At 43.7% G+C, this 22,500-nt stretch overlaps 2 protein-coding genes across 3 annotated transcripts in view; both read right to left on the minus strand.

Annotated features, from left to right (window-relative positions):
• Positions 1–8,597: 8,597 nt before the first annotated feature.
• Positions 8,598–17,321, minus strand: LOC137792535 (sialoadhesin-like). The gene is made up of 9 exons (XM_068588267.1): positions 17,297–17,321; positions 13,615–13,726; positions 12,827–12,975; positions 10,872–11,111; positions 9,830–9,924; positions 9,430–9,613; positions 9,116–9,355; positions 8,873–9,007; positions 8,598–8,704 (listed from the first exon to the last, which is right to left on the minus strand). Exons 1-9 carry the CDS (start codon positions 17,319–17,321, stop codon positions 8,598–8,600), a joined length of 1,287 nt encoding a protein of 428 aa, XP_068444368.1.
• A 3,024-nt stretch (positions 17,322–20,345) lies between these two features.
• The window catches only part of LOC137792045 (sodium/hydrogen exchanger 9B2-like), a 5,476-nt gene continuing 3,321 nt past the window's right edge, over positions 20,346–22,500 (minus strand). Inside the window, exons 8-13 of one of the 2 annotated variants that reach the window (XM_068587447.1) lie at positions 22,409–22,500; positions 22,159–22,308; positions 21,854–21,962; positions 21,631–21,767; positions 20,830–21,004; positions 20,346–20,687 (exon numbers count right to left, since the gene is read on the minus strand). The exon at positions 22,409–22,500 is cut by the window's right edge and continues 15 nt beyond it. In XM_068587447.1, the coding sequence (XP_068443548.1) occupies positions 20,602–20,687; positions 20,830–21,004; positions 21,631–21,767; positions 21,854–21,962; positions 22,159–22,308; positions 22,409–22,500 (749 nt within the window). In that variant the 3' untranslated portion in view covers positions 20,346–20,601. Of the gene's footprint in view, positions 20,691–20,829; positions 21,005–21,630; positions 21,768–21,853; positions 21,963–22,158; positions 22,309–22,408 lie in introns of both variants that reach the window. The other variant, XM_068587446.1, reaches the window with a different exon arrangement.

The following is a 22,500-nucleotide window of genomic DNA, read 5'->3' on the forward strand; positions in this document are numbered from 1 at the left end:
TCACTGATGTCCATAATGTTATCAATATTAATATTAGTAATCTCACATCATTGATCAAAACCTGCAGAGAAATTAATAAACTTCATGAAACATTAATTATAAGTTCATTAATCCTAATAATACACGTCATAGTATGTTTTAAATGTTGTAAAGGACTCGTTATAGTTGAGTATCTTCTTGTGTATCATACTTTAATAAAGTCGTTATGTTTTATTAAAGGTGACTAAAAAGAAATTATTAACAATGAAACTTTATGTTGTGTTTAAATACAGTAAATTATTTTTAGATTAAAGTTTCTCATATTATTGTATAGTAAACTGTGTTACTTTATTTCTATTCTATTAAATTATATTATTGTATAGTACCTTGTACTACTTTATATTCTATTAAATGAAATATTATTATGTTTTGGTTTATGTTTATATTCTATTCAAATAAATTAAAATCTAAAATATTATTTTACAGTAACTTTTACTTCTTTATATTATATTACATTATAATAAAGTAAATAATAATGTTGTATGAAGCCACACGGTGCTCAGGTCTCGGCAGCAGGCGGACCGGGACTCGGTCTCGGTCCGCCTGGTCCCGGTCCCGGTCCTGGTGGTTTCGGTCTCCCGGTCGGACTCACACAGTCGTGTTGAGGAGAAGTTCACTCACTCTCTCTCCTCCGGTGCAAAGGAACTTTTCCCCGGTGATGACGTCACCGTCCGGTAGAAGTGACCGCCGGTAGTGGAGGCCCGGTGCGGGGCGGACAATCCCGGCCCGTAAACTCGGTAATCCGGTGGTCTGTCCGGTCCGGTGAGGGGGGAGGCGGGGGGCGGGGCCTCGGTGCCGGTCAACCGGGTGAGGGCGGGAACTTTTAACGGAAAAATGAAGTTTTGAAAACGTAAAACGAAAAGAAGAAGAAGCAGCGAGGGGGGGGGCAGAGAGGCGGCCGGGGGCCTGGCCGCGCGGCGGTGTGCGCGTGTGAATGCGAGCGCGTCCCCGTGACGGAGGAGCGCAGGAGTCGTGACAGAGGGAGAGCCAATCAGAAGTCAGCTCTGGGGCTCGAGACGCTACGCCCCGCCCCCTTCTCCTGCTCCGATGGGCTGACGGACAGAGGTCTCACTCCGACTATTATTTACTGACAAAAACTATCAGTTTTACTATGCAACGAAGTACTCGTACCACACGTCTATAAGTACTAATACCTCACTGTACAAACAACTATTACAGTAAACATACTAATATCACACTGTACAGGTACCCTATTACAGTAAAAGTACAAATACCACACTGTACAGATACTATATAACAGTAAAAGTCCTAATACCACATTGTACATATACTTTCTTACAGTAAAAGTACTAAAGTCCAATTTTATAAATACTATGTTACAGTAAAAGTACTAATTTCACGAGGGAAACAAATTCTGTTTTATTAAAATTACTATTAACACAGTGTACAAATACTCAAACCACACTTTGGAAATACTATGTTACAAGTAAAAGTACCAATACCACACGGAAAAATATGAGTAAAAGTACTAATAGTTTCAACTTTACTTGTATACTATTAACTATTATGTATAACTAAACGTAATATTCATATTATTTTGGTGTTAATATCTTAATTCATATGATCACATAAAATCGAAGTAACAAGTACAGAACAAATGTACAAATACCTCAAATCACATATACTCAGTAATATTATATTTGTATATCAGTACTATTATGAAAAAGTATTAAATGTGTATCACAAATAAATAAATTATGAGCCTTAGAAACTTGTTTCGTTCTGACGGAGTGGATCAACTTTTGACGATCTTTGTCCCTAACCCCTCCCCTCTGACGACTCAACCGGATTCGCGCGCATACCGGAAGTCAAAGCAGCAGCCTGTGTGTTTAACAGAGCTCCAGACGGACAGACAGCTGTGACGTCAAACACACGGAACAGCGGAGGAACCTCGTTTCGTCCAAACTTCGCGTTCTGGTGACGTGCCTGACTCCGTCGGATCTGAACACACACACACGTCACACACATTTCTGGATTCAGTGAAAGTTACACTCTGCGGGGATGTCATTATTGTTCATAATAAACACAATACACGTCCATAAATCGGTTTTGAATTCATAGAAAAAAGTCGCTGCAGAAGTCGCCTGAGATTTCTCGTGTTTTGAGGTTTTCTTCAGTATCTCAGAGATCCAGTGAGACCAGTCCGCCCATCAAGGAGCTCACTGCCGGCATGCTGGTCTGAGAACATTCGGCTTATATATATATATATATATATATATATATATATATATATATATATATATATATATATATATATATATATATATATAATATATATATATATAACTTCATAAGTTACTGCGGTACTGTTGTATTATTAAACAATACTAATACTTTTCTCTGTCGCTCAGGTAAATATGTTGTCATCACGAGGTGTGTGTTCAGTCAAAACATCAGCAGACATCACGAGGTGTGTGTGTGAGTGTGTGTGTGTGTATGTGTGTGTGTACATGTGTGTACGTGTGCGTGTGTATATGTGTGTGTGAAGGGGTGGGGTCAGGAAACACACGCACACACACACAGGTGACCTTTGACCTCCTTGAGGAACAAAGTAATGAGTCAAACATGACCCCAGGGGGCGCTGTTGACTCATGACTTTATACTGTACTAGACCTCATACAGGGTATATATATATATATATATATATATATATATATATATATATATATATATATATATATATATATATATATGTGGCAGGGGCTGCGGGCTGGATGAATGCATGTGAATCACAGACCTGGTGGTTCTCTCACTAAGACCACGGCAACCAGGAGAGGAGTTTACAGGTTTATTGCAAGACGGAACCAGAGGGTTGGATCCAGGAACCGGACAGCGACGGATGAAATGCTGAGTATCGGGTCAGAGTTTTATAGGGTCCTGAAACGCTGTGAGGACGAACTGCTGGTGTCCGGTGGCTAGAAGGAACAGCAGTGTGGAGACTCTGGGGTGGAGACTCTGGGGGTGGGGACTCGGGGGTGGAGACTCGGGGGTGGGGACTCGGGGGTGGAGACTCAGGGGTGGAGACACGGGGGTGGAGACTCGGGGGTGGAGACTCGGGGGTGGGGACTCGGGGGTGGAGACTCGGGGGTGGAGACACGGGGGTGGAGACTCGGGGGTGGAGACTCGGGGGTGGAGACACGGGGGTGGAGACTCGGGGGTGGAGACTCGGGGGTGGAGACACGGGGGTGGAGACTCGGGGGTGGGGACTCGGGGGTGGAGACTCAGGGGTGGAGACACGGGGGTGGAGACTCGGGGGTGGAGACTCGGGGGTGGAGACACGGGGGTGGAGACTCGGGGGTGGGGACTCGGGGGTGGAGACTCAGGGGTGGAGACACGGGGGTGGAGACTCGGGGGTGGGGACTCGGGGGTGGAGACTCGGGGGTGGAGACTCGGGGGTGGAGACTCGGTGCCGAGCAGGAGACCAACAGGTGAACACACAATCAGGATCCAGGTAGACGCACAGCGGCCTTCCCCACCAGAGACGAGCCCGCGCCCCTCATGTGGTCCCAGAAGGCGCCGGCGGCGTAGTAGTACAGCAGCGGGTTGACCGCGCTGTTGGACGCCGTGGAAGCGGGACGTCAGGCGGCGGACGATCCGGCTGTAGCAGACGATGATGGTGAGGAACGGGAGCAGGAAGCCGAGAGCCAACGCCACGTAGTTTAAGATCAGGACACGCCCCCAGGGCTAGACAGCTCGAAGCAACGAGGAGACCCCGCCCTGAAAGACAGAACCAACAGACAGGTGGCCATTTTGATTTAATTCTCTCAATGTAAAGCCTAAACTACGGGGCTGCAGTGACCCCTGCAGGCCGCAGAGCTCAGTGCCGCCAACGAGGGAAGTCATGTGACTCATCTCATGGAGTCGGAGCGACTTACAGTACTTTATACTTCATCTCTGAGGTACATATAGTACTTTTTACTTCATCTCTGAAGTACATATAGTACTTTTTACTTCATCTCTGAGGTACATATGGTGTTTCTTTCTTCAGATATTTGTAGAGGGTACTTTCGTGTCAGAAGTACTGCAGTTGAAGTACACACTGGGTTCACTGGTCAGCCAGAGTTAGCACTAACGTTGAAACGGTTCAATAGTTCAATCGTTCAATAGTTCAATGGTTCATCCTCTGGGGAGCAGGAATGATCTGGAAATCTAAGAATACTCAGAAGAAGTAAACGTTTGTTCATGAATGTGTTCTGGAGAGTAAACACAGCTGCAGCTCTGAATCATGTTGTTATGATAAAAGGAACATGTGACACAGAGAGAAATGAAAAGCTTTCAGGTCCAACTATAAAAAATGACTTTCAGGATGATTATTAGTTTAAATGATGAAGCTGTAAAGTCCAATCTAATAAACCATAACACAACGTGAACGTTCTCTAACCCAAATCACAACATGGAGCTATGATTTAAGAAGTAAAAAAGTGCTACATTTGGAAAACTATTTAAAATAATACATCTTGTAATCTTAATAAAAAAGTAATTCAGGTCAAAATGTAAAAGAGGTTTAATAAAACCTTCTGCCTCACCTGTCCGTCACCCCATTGGACAAGAAGGGGACAGAGGCCACGCCCACAAACAGCCAGACTCCCAGACAGACCAATAAGGTGCGAGGGGGCGTGACCATATCACGGTGACGAAGGGGGTGGTTCACTGCGAGCCAACGGAGCGCGCTCAGTAGAGTGAGGAAGAGGATGCTGAGGATGAAGAGCGGCTCCACTTTATTCGATCTTTTAATTGTGTGTGTGTGTGTGTGTGTGTGTGTGTGTGTGTGTGTATGTGTGTGTGTGTGTGTGTTACCTAGTGTACAGGTTGAGGTAGAAGCCGTAGACGCACAGACGGCACAGCCAATCAGGGAAGTCCCAGACTCCGCCCCTGAAGTAATAAGCCAATCGCAGAGGGAGGGTAAGGGCGAAGCTGCCGTCTGATAGGGCGAGCTTCATCATGACCACGCAGGAGGCGGAGCTTCTGGGGAGGAAACACACCTTTACTTCCTGTAAACACTCTTCATTATTTTATTATAGTAGAGATAAAAAAAAAAAAACATTTTCATTTTATTATAAAAAAAATTAATTTCTAAAAACAATACAATATTTTGATGAGATAAAATATATATATATTTTTTTTACATTTAAACATTAACAAAATAAACAAATGCAAGTTATGTTTGCCCAAGAACTCACAGAGCAACGGTGTGTGTGTGTGTGTGTGTGTGTGTGTGTGTGTGTGGAATGTAAACCAAGTCAAACGGTGTACTCTGTGTACTCTGATATTAGATATCAAGTAGTATGCGGTTGGATGACACGGAGCATTCGTCAGGTTTCTCCTCTCAGCTGCATGTGAACACAGTTTGTGTATAAATACCACAGAAAAAACTCCCAACACGTAGAACCACTCACTGCCGTGACCTTTGACCTCCAGTGTTTACAGAACCAGAGGTCTGAGCAGCGAGCAGAACATGAAGACGGAAACAGATGGTTGTTAGGTCTGGACCCTCAGAAGCAGAAGCAGAACCCTTCAAGAGGAGAACCAGAACCCTTCAAGCGGAGAACCAGAACCCTTCAAGAGGAGAACCCTTCAAGAGGAGAACCCTTCAAGAGGAGAACCAGAACCCTTCAAGCGGAGAACCAGAACCCTTCAAGAGCAGAACCAGAACCCTTCAAGAGCAGAACCCTTCAAGAGGAGAACCAGAACCCTTCAAGAGCAGAACCCTTCAAGAGGAGAACCCTTCAAGAGGAGAACCAGAACAGACTGAAGTATTTCAAAGTTGTACTTCGGAGAGAAAGTACTTCTCTTCCAACGCAGAAGAGAACTATTAAAACACAATTTAGGAAAGAGATGTGACCTCATACACGACCTCTAACAGAGAGATGTGACCTCATACACGACCTCTAAGAGAGAGATGTGACCTCATACACGACCTCTAACAGAGAGATGTGACCTCATACACGACCTCTAAGAGAGAGATGTGACCTCATACACGACCTCTAACAGAGAGATGTGACCTCATACACGACCTCTAACAGAGAGATGTGACCTCATACACGACCTCTAACAGAGAGATGTGAACTCGTCTTTAAAGACTCACCGTTCTTCATCGACCGTCTGCTGCTGATCCTCAGAGCTCACTGAGCATTGTGGGAGTGTTAGAGTTCCATGGAACACACACACACACACACACACACACACACACACACACACAACCACACACACACACACACACACACACACACACACACACACACACACACACACACACACATAGATACAAAAGAACAAAACAGATAAAGAACCAAACAGGAAGTGTTTGAGGGTCTAATGAAGGGAAGGTGCTGCCACCTGCTGGCTGCTGACAGGAAGCGACTGGTTCATATTTAATACATCACACATCTTATTGCTGTGTTCAACTAATTATTTTAATCTGTTTTATTTTTAGCAACACTTTCCTGCAGAGCAGTCGACGCCCTGCAGCAGCGCCGACGTTTAAAACAGCAGGAGCCGGTAGCAACCAGTAGGAACCAGTAGGAACCAGTAAGAACCAGTGGGAACCAGTAGGAACTAGTTAGGAACCGGTAGGAATCAGTAGGAACCAGTATGAACTAGTTAGAAGCCGGTTAGGAGTCGGTTAGGAACTAGTTAGGAAACAGTATGAGCCAGTACGAACCAGTAGGAACCAGTGGGAGTCAGTGGGAGCCAGTAGGAACCAGAGTGACCTTTGACCTCCTCATCTGTGACGGACAGCCAGCTGGGTGGAGACTCTGCAGCGCTCATGCTACACCTGTACAGGCCTTCATCAGACCTGCTGACCTGCTGCAGGGTCATGTGACCTGTGGGCTCCGCCCCCATGAAGGAGCCATCTTTATAGAAGGCAGCTGGGAGGCGGTCCTGGTCCTGCAGGACAGAGTGACGTCATGTCCCTCCATCACAGGGAGGACGGGGCTCTGCAGGCCCACTGGTCCTCCTGAAGGCAGAGACAACATGCTGTTACTGCTGCTCTGCTGTGTGCTGACCCTCACGGCCTCTGGGGGGCGCTGGAGCTCAGGTGGGGTCGTCTGGTCTTACCAGTGACGGTGATGTTGATGGTGGTGCTGGTTTCTCCCTCCGTGGACTCACACCAGTAGACTCCACTGTCCAATAAGCTGAGAGACTGAGGAGACGTTCACTGACCCTGGTTTGTTGAGCCGCTCAGCAGCCAGACCTGCAGAGAAATGACAGAACAGCTGAAGAGAAGATGGCGTCCACGCTAAAACAAACACACCCTGAAACAGACCAGACTGTACTCACAGATCAGCAGTTGGAGAGGTGTTGGTCCCATGGCAGCGCCCGCTGGTGTGACATCAAACCCCGACAATGATTCAGTCAGAGAAACTCAAACCACCACTTCCTCTGTGAGGGCTGGTGGAGCAGGCCTGTGGCTTCCTGTCCTGCAGTCCATCAGCAAGGTACCTTCACCATCCAATCAAGGACTCTCATGAGCGATGGTTTCCTCACCTGGAGCCGCCAGCTTTCCCTGAAGTTACAGACTTTGTAGCAGCCGATCATGTCAGGCGTTGATGTAAAGGAGGACCCAAACGCTGAAGCAACCGTTAACAACGCCCAGCCAGAGGGGACCCGGTGTCGGCTGCGAGGCGGCAGCGGGGACGAGGTACACCGGCAGGTCAGGGGGTCGGCCGGGCGGAGGCCGGGGTCTCACAGGTATCACTCAATCACTCCAGTGAAGCTCAGATGTTTGACTCCTTCCTAGAAGAGAACCAGAGGACCCAGAACGCCTCCCTGTGGAACTCCTGGTGTTCTAGTTTAACTCCACTGGTTTAACTTGTAGACGTTAAACATATTTCTTTTGTTTTTGGCTCAAATTAAAGCTGATGGTTCAGACTCTGCTGAGTCGTGTTGTTGTTGTTCTCCTTTGTTGACGCGTCCATTTCAGGTCCAATCAATGAACTCGTATCCTAAAGTGGGAGGAGTTTATGTCTCAGCTGGTGGTCGTACGTCTTCTTGTGTCTTTGTTTTCCTAAAAAAAGACATTTCCAAACTCAGCGAGAATAAATTACAAAGTAAAATAAAAAAAGAGAATCGTCTTAGTTTTGAGGAAAAAGTAATAATACCGTTAATATTAATATCAAAAGATAAATTCCTTCTAACTAGTTATAGAACATATATGTATTTTGTAGGTCTTTCAAATATAATATTCAATACAACCATCAGTGAAAAACTCATCTAAAGAGTTTGAACATTTAAATAATGTCGCCTTCCCGCCACCAGAGGGCGCCCACGTCAAACATTTACTGTCTTCAGACTTCATGAAACTGCATGTTTGAGCATTAAAGGTCAAAACTGTGAAGCCAAAAACATTTAAAGCAACAAAACACTCGGAGGGAAAGTTCACCTAAAACTTTATTGACAAAAGTTTAAAACAGTTTACATTCACGTCTGTCAACAAATGTCTTGTTCTGCTGTCAGACATTTGTGTTTAAAATATGGATTCTTGAGTTTTGTGAAGAAGCTTCAAAGACATAAAAACAACAAGAAGAGAGAAACGTTTAGAAGTGATGCTCGGTGGTGACGTCATCGGTGACATCATCGGTGACGTCATCGTCCGATCCCTCGCCGGGCGAAGCCGTCGTCGTAGAAACAAGCTGCTTCCTTCCTGCAGAGTTACGTCATCACTTCATGAATCATCAGATAAATAATTCAACATCAAGCAAGTTGTGATGGAGATTGATTGATTTTCCTTCTCATCATCATCATCATCATCACCATCAGTCAGCCAATGCCAGCGTGCTAACGTGCTAAGCTAAGCCGCAGACCGCGTTACCTGAGGGCCGGTGTCGGTGAAGAGACACCACGAGGACGGTGGAGACGCAGTACGGGGACAACACCAGCAGGTGGCGCATCACCGCCAACACAAAGTGGGCGGAGTCTGCAGCCGGTGCAGCCGAGCCGTGAGGGTCTGGAACAGAAACGCTCAGGTGAACGTGGAGAACCAGAGTTCCTCTTCTTCGTTTACAGACACAGGACGGAAGAAGCAGCTCAAACACATCGCCCTCCTGTGAGTCACCTGTGACGGACAGCCAGCCGGGTGGAGACTCTGCAGCTCCCATGCTGCACCTGTACAGGCCTTCATCAGACCTGCTGACATTGTGCAGGGTCATGTGACCTGTGGGCTCCGCCCCCATGAAGGAGCCATCTTTATAGAAGGCAGCTGGGAGCTGGGAGGTGGTCCTGGTCCTGCAGGACAGAGTGACGTCATGTCCCTCCATCACAGGGAGGACGGGGCTCTGCAGGAGAACCGGTTTATCTGAAAGAAAGAACGGCGGAGGCGGTCTACGACGGTTCTCATGAAGTGGAACGGGTTCTCCGGGGTGTTCCTACCGTACACGGTGACCTTGACCGAGTTGCTCCGCTGCTGGGCGGCAGACTGGCACCAGTAGGTGGCGCTGTCGGGCAGCTTGACCGTCTGGAGGAAGCAGCCTCCCGAGGTGACCGTCCCCCACTCCTCCCCGCAGCCCGAGATCTTCCCGTTGGACGCCGTGGACCTCCTGACGCTCCACCCGCTCCACCCGCGAGCGCTGCTGCCGCCACCGCCACTGCTGCTATTGCCACTGCTGCTATTGCCGCTGCTGCTGCCATTGTTGCTGCCATTGTTGCTGCCATTGTTGCCTCCGCTGTTGCCGCCGCTGTTGCTGCTGCTGTTGTTGTTGCTGTTGCTGCTGCTGTTGTTGTTGCTGCTGCTGCTACTGTTGTTGTTGCTGCTGCTGCCGTTGTTGCTGCCGCTGTTGCTGATGCTGCAGGTCAGAGTCAGAGACTCGTACTCAAACAGCTGAGAGGAGTCGGGGGACAGCGTGAGCGAGGCCACGTCGGACCCGTCTGGTGGACAAACACAAAGAGTCAAGACGGAAACGTTGAGGTGAAGATGAAGGTGAAGATGAAGGTAAAGGTGAAGGTGAAGATGAAGATGAAGGTGAAGGTAAAGGTGAGGATGAAGGTAAAGGTGAAGGTGAAGATGAAGATGAAGGTGAAGGTAAAGGTGAAGGTGAAGGTGAAGGTAAAGGTGAAGGTAAAGGTGAAGGTAAAGGTGAAGGTGAAGGTAAAGTAAAGGTGAGGATGAAGGTAAAGGTGAAGATGAAGGTAAAGGTGAAAGTGAAGGTGAAGGTAAAGGTAAAGGTGAAGATGAAGGTAAAGGTGAAGGTGAAGGTGAAGGTGAAGGTGAAGGTAAAGGTGAAAGTGAAGGTGAAGGTAAAGGTAAAGGTGAAGATGAAGGTAAAGGTGAAGGTGAAGGTGAAGGTGAAGGTAAAGGTGAAGGTAAAGGTGAAGGTGAAGATAAAGGTGAAAGTGAAGGTGAAGGTAAAGGTGAAGATGAAGATGAAGGTGAAGGTGAAGATGAAGATGAAGGTAAAGGTAAAGGTGAAGATAAAGGTGAAGGTGAAGATAAAGGTGAAGGTGAAGGTGAAGATAAAGGTGAAGGTGAAGATGAAGGTGAAGGTGAAGATGAAGGTGAAGGTGAAGATAAAGGTAAAGGTAAAGGTGAAGATGAAGATGAAGGTGAAGGTGAAGGTGAAGATGAAGATGAAGGTGAAGGTGAAGATAAAGGTAAAGGTAAAGGTGAAGATGAAGATGAAGGTGAAGTGAAGGTAAAGGTGAAGATGAAGATGAAGGTGAAGGTGAAGGTGAAGATGAAGATGAAGATGAAGGTGAAGGTGAAGATAAAGGTAAAGGTAAAGGTGAAGATGAAGATGAAGGTGAAGGTGAAGGTAAAGGTGAAGATGAAGATGAAGATGAAGATGAAGGTGAAGGTGAAGACCCCTGACCTTTACCTTTCGTCAGCAGCCAGCTGGCCGACGAGACGTCATCGCCGATGTTACATTTGTAGGCGGCTTCGTCCGACTTGGAGAAGCTCTGCAGGGTCATGTGACCTTTCGGCGCTCTCCCGATGAACACGCCGTTTTTGTAGAAGCCGGCTGGGAGGTGGGAGGAGGTCTTAGTCCTGCAGGACAGAGTGACGTCATGACCCTCCGTCACGGGGAGGACGGGCGTCTGCAGGATCACCGGTCCTCCTGAACACACATCAATATTATTATTATTATTATTATTAATTATCATTATTACTATTATCAGTATTATCATTATCATTGGGAGATTTAAGGAGAGACAGGGCAGAGTGGCATTAAGATTGGCAACATTGTAATAGAGTAATTTAGTTGTCACATCTTGGTTTACTAAGGTAATAAATCAAGTCAAGACTTCTATACAACCAGAGGAGTCGCCCCCTGGTGGTCAGGAGAGAGAATGCAGCTCTAACACATGAAGCATAGACTTCTATACAACCAGAGGAGTCGCCCCCTGGTGGTCAGGAGAGAGAATGCAGCTTCAACACATGAAGCATAGACTTCTATACAACCAGAGGAGTCGCCCCCTGGTGGTCAGGAGAGAGAATGCAGCTTCAACACATGAAGCATAGACTTCTATACAACCAGAGGAGTCGCCCCCTGGTGGTCAGGAGAGAGAATGCAGCTTTAACACATGAAGCATAGACTTCTATACAACCAGAGGAGTCGCCCCCTGGTGGTCAGGAGAGAGAATGCAGCTTTAACACATGAAGCATAGACTTCTATACAACCAGAGGAGTCGCCCCCTGGTGGTCAGGAGAGAGAATGCAGCTTTAACACATGAAGCATAGACTTCTATACAACCAGAGGAGTCGCCCCCTGGTGGTCAGGAGAGAGAATGCAGCTTCAACACATGAAGCATAGACTTCTATACAACCAGAGGAGTCGCCCCCTGGTGGTCAGGAGAGAGAATGCAGCTTTAACACATGAAGCATAGACTTCTATACAACCAGAGGAGTCGCCCCCTGGTGGTCAGGAGAGAGAATGCAGCTTCAACACATGAAGCATAGACTTCTATACAACCAGAGGAGTCGCCCCCTGGTGGTCAGGAGAGAGAATGCAGCTTCAACACATGAAGCATAGACTTCTATACAACCAGAGGAGTCGCCCCCTGGTGGTCAGGAGAGAGAATGCAGCTTTAACACATGAAGCATAGACTTCTATACAACCAGAGGAGTCGCCCCCTGGTGGTCAGGAGAGAGAATGCAGCTTTAACACATGAAGCATAGACTTCTATACAACCAGAGGAGTCGCCCCCTGGTGGTCAGGAGAGAGAATGCAGGTAGCACTATTGTGTCTTTCCTCTTTGTGCTCCACACGACTGACTCACTTCTCTTTCTTGTCGTTGATTCCCTTTAAAACAACAAATATGAATCATGGACGCCGCCAGCGACTCTCGATGAAGACGAGACTCGAGTCACGATGAAGACGAGACTCGAGTCACGAGGAAGACGAGACTCGAGTCACGAGGAAGACGAGACTCGAGTCACGAGGAAGACGAGACTCGAGTCACGATGAAGACGAGACTCGAGTCACGAGGAAGACGAGACTCGAGTCACGAGGAAGACGAGACTCGAGTCACGAGGAAGACGAGACTCGAGCCACGAGGAAGACGAGACTCGAGTCACGAGGAAGACGAGACTCGAGTCACGATGAAGACGAGACTCGAGTCACGATGAAGACGAGACTCGAGTCACGAGGAAGACGAGACTCGAGTCACGAGGAAGACGTGACTCGAGTCACGATGAAGACGAGACTCGAGTCACGAGGAAGACGAGACTCGAGTCATGATGAAGACGAGACTCGAGTCACGAGGAAGACGAGACTGGAGCCTCGGAGACGAGAAGCGTGACACAAAAGAAGCAGAGTGTGTGCGACCTCACCGAGGACGTTGATGCTGACGGCGTTGCTGCTGCCGCCGTGTCGGGCCTGGCACCAGTACACGCCGCTGTCCGTCAGCTTGGCCGTCTTCAGGACGCAGCTGGAGGGGGCGTGGTCGCCCCACCCCGAGCCACAGCGGGACAGCTTCTTACTGGGAACAAACCAGTTCAGCCTCACGCAGTCACACCGCTGTGTACTTCAAGGTGTTGTACTTGAACCCCTCGCTGTGTACTTCAAGGTGTTGTACTTGAACCCCTCGCTGTGTACTTCAAGGTGTTGTACTTGAACCCCTCGCTGTGTACTTCAAGGTGTTGTACTTGAACCCCTCGCTGTGTACTTCAAGGTGTTGTACTTGAACCCCTCGCTGTGTACTTTAAGGTGTTGTACTTGAACCCCTCGCTGTGTACTTTAAGGTGTTGTACTTGAACCCGTCGCTGTGTACTTCAAGGTGTTGTACTTGAACCCCTCGCTGTGTACTTTGAGGTGTTGTACTTGAACCCCTCGCTGTGTACTTTAAGGTGTTGTACTTGAACCCCTCGCTGTGTACTTCAAGGTGTTGTACTTGAACCCCTCGCTGTGTACTTCAAGGTGTTGTACTTGAACCCCTCGCTGTGTACTTCAAGGTGTTGTACTTGAACCCCTCGCTGTGTACTTCAAGGTGTTGTACTTGAACCCCTCGCTGTGTACTTTGAGGTGTTGTACTTGAACCCCTCGCTGTGTACTTCAAGGTGTTGTACTTGAACCCCTCGCTGTGTACTTTGAGGTGTTGTGTGTGTACAGGTGAGCTCACCTTTCTGCAGTGAACCTCCACACCCTCCAGTCTCCGGAGCTCCGCCCACAGCTCACTGAGATCTTCTCATACTCCAAGAACTGAGACGTACTGGGAGTGATGGTCACTGGGACTGGGAGGGGAACAAACACCTCGTTACTGAGTTACTTTCATACTTAGTTACTTTAATACTTAGTTACTTTCATACTTAGTTACTTTTATACTTAGTTACTTTCATACTTAGTTACTTTCATACTTAGTTACTTTCATACTTAGTTACTTTTATACTTAGTTACTTTCATACTTAGTTACTTTCATACTTAGTTACTTTTATACTTAGTTACTTTCATACTTAGTTACTTTTTTACTTAGTTACTTTTTTACTTAGTTACTTTTATACTTAGTTACTTTTTTAGTTAGTTACTTTTTTACTTAGTTACTTTCATTCTTAGGTACTTTCATACTTAGTTACTTTTATACTTAGTTACTTTCATACTTAGTTACTTTTATACTTAGTTACTTTCATACTTAGTTACTTTTATACTTAGTTACTTTTATACTTAGTTACTTTCATACTTAGTTACTTTCATACTTAGTTACTTTCATACTTAGTTACTTTTATACTTAGTTACTTTCATACTTAGTTACTTTCATACTTAGTTACTTTTATACTTAGTTACTTTCATACTTAGTTACTTTTTTACTTAGTTACTTTTTTACTTAGTTACTTTTATACTTAGTTACTTTTTTAGTTAGTTACTTTTTTACTTAGTTACTTTCATTCTTAGGTACTTTCATACTTAGTTACTTTTATACTTAGTTACTTTCATACTTAGTTACTTTTATACTTAGTTACTTTTATACTTAGTTACTTTTATACTTAGTTACTTTCATACTTAGTTACTTTTATACTTAGTTACTTTTATACCTAGTTACCTTTTTAGTTAGTTACTTTTTTACTTAGTTACTTTTTTACTTAGTTACTTTTATACTTAGTTACTTTTTTACTTAGTTGCTTTTTGACTTAGTTACTTTTTTACTTAGTTACTTTTATACTTAGTTACTTTTTTACTTAGTTACTTTTATACTTAGTTCCTTTTTTACTTAGTTCCTTTTTTACTTAGGTACTCTTTACGTAGTTACTTTTTTACTTAGGTACTTTTTTACTGAGGTACTTTTTTACTGAGTTACTTTTTTACTTAGGTACTTTCATACTTTGTTACTTTCATACTTAGTTATTTTTTTACTTAGTTACTTTTTACTTAGTTACTTTTTTACTTAGTTACTTTTTTACTTAGTTACTTTTATACTTAGTTACTTTTTTACCTAGTTACTTTTTTACTTAGGTACTTTTTTATTTAGTTACTTTCATACTTAGTTACTTTTTTACTTAGTTACTTTCATACTTAGTTACTTTTTTACTTAGTTACTTTCATACTTAGTTACTTTCATACTTAGTTACTTTTTTACTTAGTTACTTTTTTACTTAGTTACTTTTTTACCTAGTTACTTTTTTACTTAGGTACTTTTTTATTTAGTTACTTTTTTACCTAGTTACTTTTTTACTTAGTTACTTTCATACTTAGTTACTTTTTTACTTAGTTACTTTCATACTTAGTTACTTTCATACTTAGTTACTTTTTTTACTTAGTTACTTTTTTACTTAGTTACTTTTATATTTAGTTACTTTCATACTTAGTTACTTTTTTACTTAGTTACTTTTTTTACTTAGTTACTTTTTTACTTAGTTACTTTTATACTTAGTTACTTTCATACTTAGTTACTTTCATACTTAGTTACTTTTTTACTTAGTTACTTTTTTTACTTAGTTACTTTTTTACTTAGTTACTTTTATACTTAGTTACTTTCATACTTAGTTACTTTTTTACTTAGTTACTTTTTTTACTTAGTTACTTTTTTACTTGGTTACTTTTATACTTAGTTACTTTTTTACTTAGTTATTTTTTCACTTAGTTACTTTTTTACTTAGTTACTTTTCTACTTAGTTACTTTCATACTTAGTTACTTTTTTACTTAGTTACTTTTTCACTTTGTTACTTTTATACTTAGTTACTTTGTTGGTTTGTACCTTTGTTGAAGGAACAGTAAAATACAGTAAAGCACAGTACAGTAAAGTACAGTACAATACAGTAAAGTACAGTAAAGCACAGTACAGTAAAGTAAAGTACAGTAAAGTAAAGTAAAGTAAAGTACAATACAGTAAAGTACAGTACAGTAAAGTACAATACAGTAAAGTACAGTACAGTACAGTAAAGTACAGTAGAGTACAGTAAAGTACACTATATGTTTCTGCGCTTCAGTCAAACGAGTTTTTCTTCCTGCAACAAAAACTGATCTCAGGAAATGAACCAGCAGATTATGAATGAAGCAGCAAATTGCCGCTCCAACAGAAGTTGCCGCTCCAACAGAAGTTGCCGCTCTAACAGAAGTTGCTTCGTCTGTGGATCCAGAAGCATCTTTTCTGATTCCTCATGAAACGCAGCGATGGAGGATCCATGTTGAGCAACATCTCACTGATTGTGTTGCTCAATTGAGCAACTTTTCAAACTACAAACTAACGATTTTCCCAAAAAGCAGCTAGCATGAGACGACGCGGCTCAACGCACTGAGAGACTTGTGTTTGGTGATGTCATGTGTTGACAGATGAACGACAACAACAACAACATTGTTGCTTCACTTTGATCTCTGAAGGCGACAACGACGTGTTTCATGTTGGAACCAAGAAACCAACGTGACACACAGACAGGAAGTGACACAGACAGGAAGTGACACACAGACAGGAAGTGACACAGACAGGAAGTGACACACAGACAGGAAGTGACACAGACAGGAAGTAACACACAGACAGGAAGTGACACAGACAGGAAGTAACACACAGACAGGAAGTGACACAGCAATGATCAGACATTTTATCTTTGACACAGATTTCATATCAGTTATGATTTGATGAAAACAAATGCTGAGATTTATATTAATACATGTTTATTAATAAATGTTTATTAATAAATGTTTATTAATAAATGTTTATTAATACATGTTTATTAATAAATGTCTGTTTAGTCTCCGTCCATCGCTCATCAAACACAGACAGGAAGCTCCAAACTCACCTCCACCGCCGACCGCCGTTTGGACGCCCAGCAGCACTGCAACACATCGCAGGTCAGCGTGTGTGTGTGTGTGTGTGTGTGTGTGTGTGTGTGTGTGTGTGTGGAAACATACGTAACACACTCAAATATTCAGCTTCACAGGTCACACTTCAACATCCTTTGGTTTCCTTTGTATAAAATATATATATGCATATGTACATATATATATATATATATTTATTATATATATGTACATATACATATATATAATAAAATATAATATATATTTGTATTATATATATTTACATATATATATAATGAAATATAATATATATTTGTATTATATATATAATAAAGTATAATATATATTTGTATTATATATATAATGAAATATAATATATATTTGTATTATATATATATAATAAAGTATAATATATATTTGTATTATATATATATAATAAAGTATAATATATATTTGTATTATATATATATAATAAAGTATAATATATATTTGTATTATATGTGCATATATATATAATATTTCATACATAGCGTACAGAAAGCTGTGTGTCGTCAGTAAAGTCGTCTCTACTCACCGGCGAGCAGCTCCGCTGCCTTCATGGCGTCTGCTGACCGAGCGAATGCTCAGAGAGACGACGACTTCCTGTTCACGGAAACCTCGAGGAGGAGGAGCGAAGTACTGAAATGAAATATTATACGTTCTTCATCCCGCTCCATTCATAGGATGAAGGATATGAAACAATGAAAGTTCATTTATTTTGTGTCGCTCTCATCGTCTGTGACGGCGTCTCGATCTGAAACAGAGAAGCAGGAAAAGAGACAAAGCTTCACATCCTGTTTGATCAAGAGATGAAGGACTGACATCACAGAGAACAATGGACAATGAGACAATGAGACAATGAGACAATGGACAATGAGACAATGGACAATGAGACAATGGACAATGAGACAATGAGACAATGGACAATGAGACAATGAGACAATGGACAATGAGACAATGGACAATGAGACAATGAGACAATGGACAATGAGACAATGAGACAATGGACAATGAGACAATGAGACAATGGACAATGAGACAATGGACAATGAGACAATGGACAATGAGACAATGAGACAATGGACAATGAGACAATGAGACAACGGACAATGAGACAATGAGACAATGGACAATGAGACAATGGACAATGAGACAATGGACAATGAGACAATGAGACAATGGACAATGAGACAATGAGACAATGGACAATGAGACAATGAGACAATGGACAATGGACAATGAGACAATGGACAATGAGACAATGAGACAATGGACAATGAGACAATAGACAATGAGACAATGAGACAATGGACAATGAGACAATAGACAATGAGACAATGAGACAATGGACAATGAGACAATGAGACAATGGACAATGAGACAATGAAACAATGAGACAATGGACAATGAGACAATGAGACGATGAGACAATGGACAATGAGACAATGAAACAATGAGACAATGAGACAATGGACAATGAGACAATGAGACAATGGACAATGAGACAATGAGACAATGGACAATGAGACAATGAGACAATGAGACAATGGACAATGAGACAATGAGACAATGGACAATGAGACAATAGACAATGAGACAATGGACAATGAGACAATAGACAATGAGACAATGAGACAATGGACAATGAGACAATGAGACAATGGACAATGAGACAATAGACAATGAGACAATGGACAATGAGACAATGAGACGATGAGACAATGGACAATGAAACAATGAGACAATGGACAATGAGACAATGAGACGATGAGACAATGGACAATGAGACAATGAAACAATGAGACAATGAGACAATGGACAATGAGACAATGAGACAATGGACAATGAGACAATGAAACAATGAGACAAAGACAATGAGACAATGAAACAATGAGACAATGAAACAATGAGACAATGAGACAATGAGACAATGAAACTTTGAGATAAAGAGAATGAGACAAAGAGAATTCATCTTGAGACTTATGATAAAGTTCAGATCCTGACATCTTCAGATGGATTTATACTTTATTGATCACCAAGTGAAATGTGTTGTCATAGTAACAGCGACACACTTTACAGACAACGAATGGAATAAACTAAACACACAAAATATACAAATACACACATATACACAATAGAACACAAAGAACTGCATAAAATAATAAATGTATTCATCAGATGTTCAGATTATTAGAACTCTTTAATCTGAACATAAAGCTCCAGCTAACTGCTAGTTAGCTTAGCATAAAGACTGTAAACCCTGGGAAACAGCTGGATACTTTACTACGTAATTACTTTATTACTTTATTACTTTGGTACTTTATTACTTTATTACTTTGGTACTTTGTTACTTTGTTACTTTGGTACTTTATTACTTTATTACTTTGGTACTTTATTACTTTATTACTTTGGTACTTTATTACTTTATTACTTTGGTACTTTATTACTTTATTACTTTGTTAGTTTATTAGCAGATTGTTATAAAACTTGTGTTTCAGTGGACCGTTTGTCCTTCATGGTGCTGAGAGCTTATCAGGTTGTTGTTGTCATGTTGTTGTTATCAGGTTGTTGTTGTTATCAGGTTGTTGTTGTCATGTTGTTGTTATCAGGTTGTTGTTGTTGTCAGGTTGTTGTTGTTATCAGGTTGTTGTTGTTGTCAGGTTGTTGTTGTCAGGTTGTTGTTAGGTTGTTGTTGTTGTCATGTTGTTGTTGTCAGGTTGTTGTTAGGTTGTTATCAGGTTGTTGTTAGGTTGTTGTTGTTGTCATGTTGTTGTTATCAGGTTATTGTTGTTGTCATGTTGTTGTTGTTGTCAGGTTGTTGTTGTCATGTTGTTGTTGTCAGGTTGTTGTTAGGTTGTTATCAGGTTGTTATCAGGTTGTTGTTGTTGTCAGGTTGTTGTTGTTGTCATGTTGTTGTTGTCAGGTTGTTGTTGTTGTCATGTTGTTGTTATCAGGTTGTTGTCATGTTGTTGTTATCAGGTTATTGTTGTTGTCATGTTGTTGTTGTCAGGTTGTTGTTGTTGTCATGTTGTTGTTATCAGGTTGTTGTTAGGTTGTTATCAGGTTGTTGTTAGGTTGTTGTTGTTGTCAGCGGTCTGCGAGCTCGTTTCTGTCTGTCGTTGAGGTTTTTCTTGTTCTGGCGTCCGTGAGGTCTAAGGTGTGGAAGGAAACAGGAAACAGGAAACACTCGCTGCAGGTTGAGATGAAAGTTACACTCGTTGTGTCTCTTTGTGAGTCACGTTTACAGAATGCAACACAACGCGGCTGCAGGGCGCGGTGGCTCCACAGGTCCGGCCGAGGGACTCGAACACGCGAGTGTCTTGTCACAACAGACAGAAACGCTGCTGACCCGAACACGAGTTGGTCTTTTACTTCGAGGATTCTACATTTGTGCGTCTTTGTTGTTGTTTGTTGTGTTTCCTGTTGGTGTTACTTCCTGTTGACGTGAGCGTTGGAGCTTCAGCGGCTTCCTGAGATCAAACTTGTAAATAAAATAAAAGTTCCCTTTGTCCGAATTCAAAGAGTCTCTTTGTAACTTTATTGAGTTTTTTAATAATTCGTGATCATAAATCGCAGCTCATCATAATAATTCTGGGACATTTTATCTTAATTCCTCAAAGCGTTGGACAAAGTAATTACAATCAGAGAAACATGAACTAAACCCTCCACCGAGTCCAACAAAGCAACCACAACATTACTGTTGTTACCTTTAGCTAGCAGCATTAGCTCGTACACGTTAGCATTAGCACATCAAAGAAACAAAAGCGTAACTGCACCGACACGAGGTTTAACCTCTGCTGCATAACACACAGCTTCATTTGGTTTGTCCAATCAGAGGCCTCATAGCTTGCTCTCCAGCGTCACGCTGTCCTTTTCTTGACCAATCCCGTTGCTGCTTGGAGTCGTGGCTCCGCCCTCTGTGTCATCTGCTGAGATTCAAATGAAAATGTCAGTAAAACGTGTGATGCGTGCATCTTTGTGTCTGTGATAAAGAACAAAACACCAATAAAACGTCAAACCATGACAATGAAGTTAATAAAAAGAAAACACAGACAGAGAGAAACAAACCTCTGGCCTGCCGGGTCAGGAGGCGTGGCCCGGCCAGCCCGATGCCCAGCGCGCCGATGGGAGCTGTGGTCAGGATGGCTAACACGGCTAGCGTTAGCACGTCCATACCGAATTTAACCAAGGTCTCGTCCTCCCCCTCTCTCGCCAAGTCCAGCGCCTTGGAGCCAATAGCTGCCTGCACACACACACACACACACACACACACACACACACACACACACACACACACACACAATTTTATACAACCTGAGCTAGAAGCCATACCGCTCAGGCGCCATTGAGCCTGGAACACATGAAGGTGAGCGTCGTCACTAAAGAGGTCCTGGAGGTCCTTCAGAGGGTTCTAGAGACTTTGTGGTCTACAGTCGTCACTAAAGAGGTCCTGGAGGTCCTTCAGAGGGTTCTAGAGACTTTGTGGTCTACAGTCGTCACTAAAGAGGTTCTGGAGGTCCTATAGAGGGTTCTAGAGACTTTGTGGTCTACAGTCGTCACTAAAGAGGTCCTGGAGGTCCTTCAGAGGGTTCTAGAGACTTTGTGGTCTACAGTCATCACTAAAGAGGTTCTGGAGGTCCTATAGAGGGTTCTAGAGACTTTGTGGTCTACAGTCTTCACTAAAGAGGTCCTGGAGGTCCTTCAGAGGGTTCTAGAGACTTTGTGGTCTACAGTCGTCACTAAAGAGGTTCTGGAGGTCCACTGGTGTAGTAGTTCCTTTAGAAGGGTCGAGCAGTCATGGAGAAGATTGTAGTCTTAGTGGTCTGTGATGAGGTTCTAGGGTTCTGTCTCTGCGGTTCTCACACAGACCTGTACGGTGGCCTTGGGGAGCCAGGCCACGGCGATGAAGAGCTTCTCCTTGAGGTCGAATCCCCCGTAGTGAACCAGCAGGAAGGTGACGAGCAGCCGGACCAGCAGGCCGGTGCCGATGCAGGCCAGACCGAGACCTGAGCGGACCGACGCAGAACGTTAGACCGGTCTGGAGAGGAACGTCAGGCTGACACTTTGTCCACGCATGTGCGTGTGTTCTCACCCACGGTGCTGGGGTCCAGGCTCGCGATGGTGATCTCTGCTCCGATCAGCCCGAAGAGGAGCGGCTGGAACACGTCCCACGACAGCCCCACCATGGAGGCCACCGGCGCCTGGAGGCAAAGACGACGCTGACCTCTGACCTCTGAGGTCAGAGGTCACAAACACTAATAACACCTTTTTGGAAAGACTAGGACCTAAAGAATAAGGGGGAGGGGCTTGGTTTCCAAAAGGTCAAACACAACCGCACCGTGAGCGGGTCTGAACCCGGCGGGTCGACCCGGACCGGCGGGTTCTGCTCTCTCGTACCTTGTCGGTCTTCCAGCCCAAAGCCGCCAGGAAGGACAGAACCAGCGTGCAGAGACCGCCGGCTCCAGCGAAACCGATCACATGACTGAAGAAGACCGAAAATATGGACAGGCCCAACAACATGAGGGTTCTCCTCAAGACCAGGTCCTCCTGAGAAAGAGAGAGAGAGAGAGAGAGAGAGAGAGAGAGAGAGAGAGATTTATATAGTTCAATACATCACATCCCCACATGTAGACGTTCTCGCCCTCACCTGGTCTTTACTGGGGAACCAGCACAGGAACAGACCCAGAACCAGCCCGGCTACGACTCCTCCCACCACCTCCAGGAGACCCTTCAGGATGT

This window comes from Clinocottus analis, unplaced genomic scaffold (assembly GCF_023055335.1).
Source record: "Clinocottus analis isolate CAN_PGR_092001 unplaced genomic scaffold, fCliAna1.0.p SCAF_21, whole genome shotgun sequence".
NCBI lineage: Eukaryota > Metazoa > Chordata > Actinopteri > Perciformes > Cottidae > Clinocottus > Clinocottus analis.

Coding starts and splice junctions, on each gene's coding strand:
- LOC137792535 (XM_068588267.1), bottom strand. CDS start 17,321: ATGAAGGCAGCGGAGCTGCTCGCCG. Junction 9,008..9,115: donor CGGCTGGCTGTCCGTCACAG/GTGACTCACAGG, acceptor TTTCTGTTCCAG/ACCCTCACGGCTCGGCTGCA. Junction 8,705..8,872: donor TCACCGACACCGGCCCTCAG/GTAACGCGGTCT, acceptor GTAACTCTGCAG/GAAGGAAGCAGCTTGTTTCT.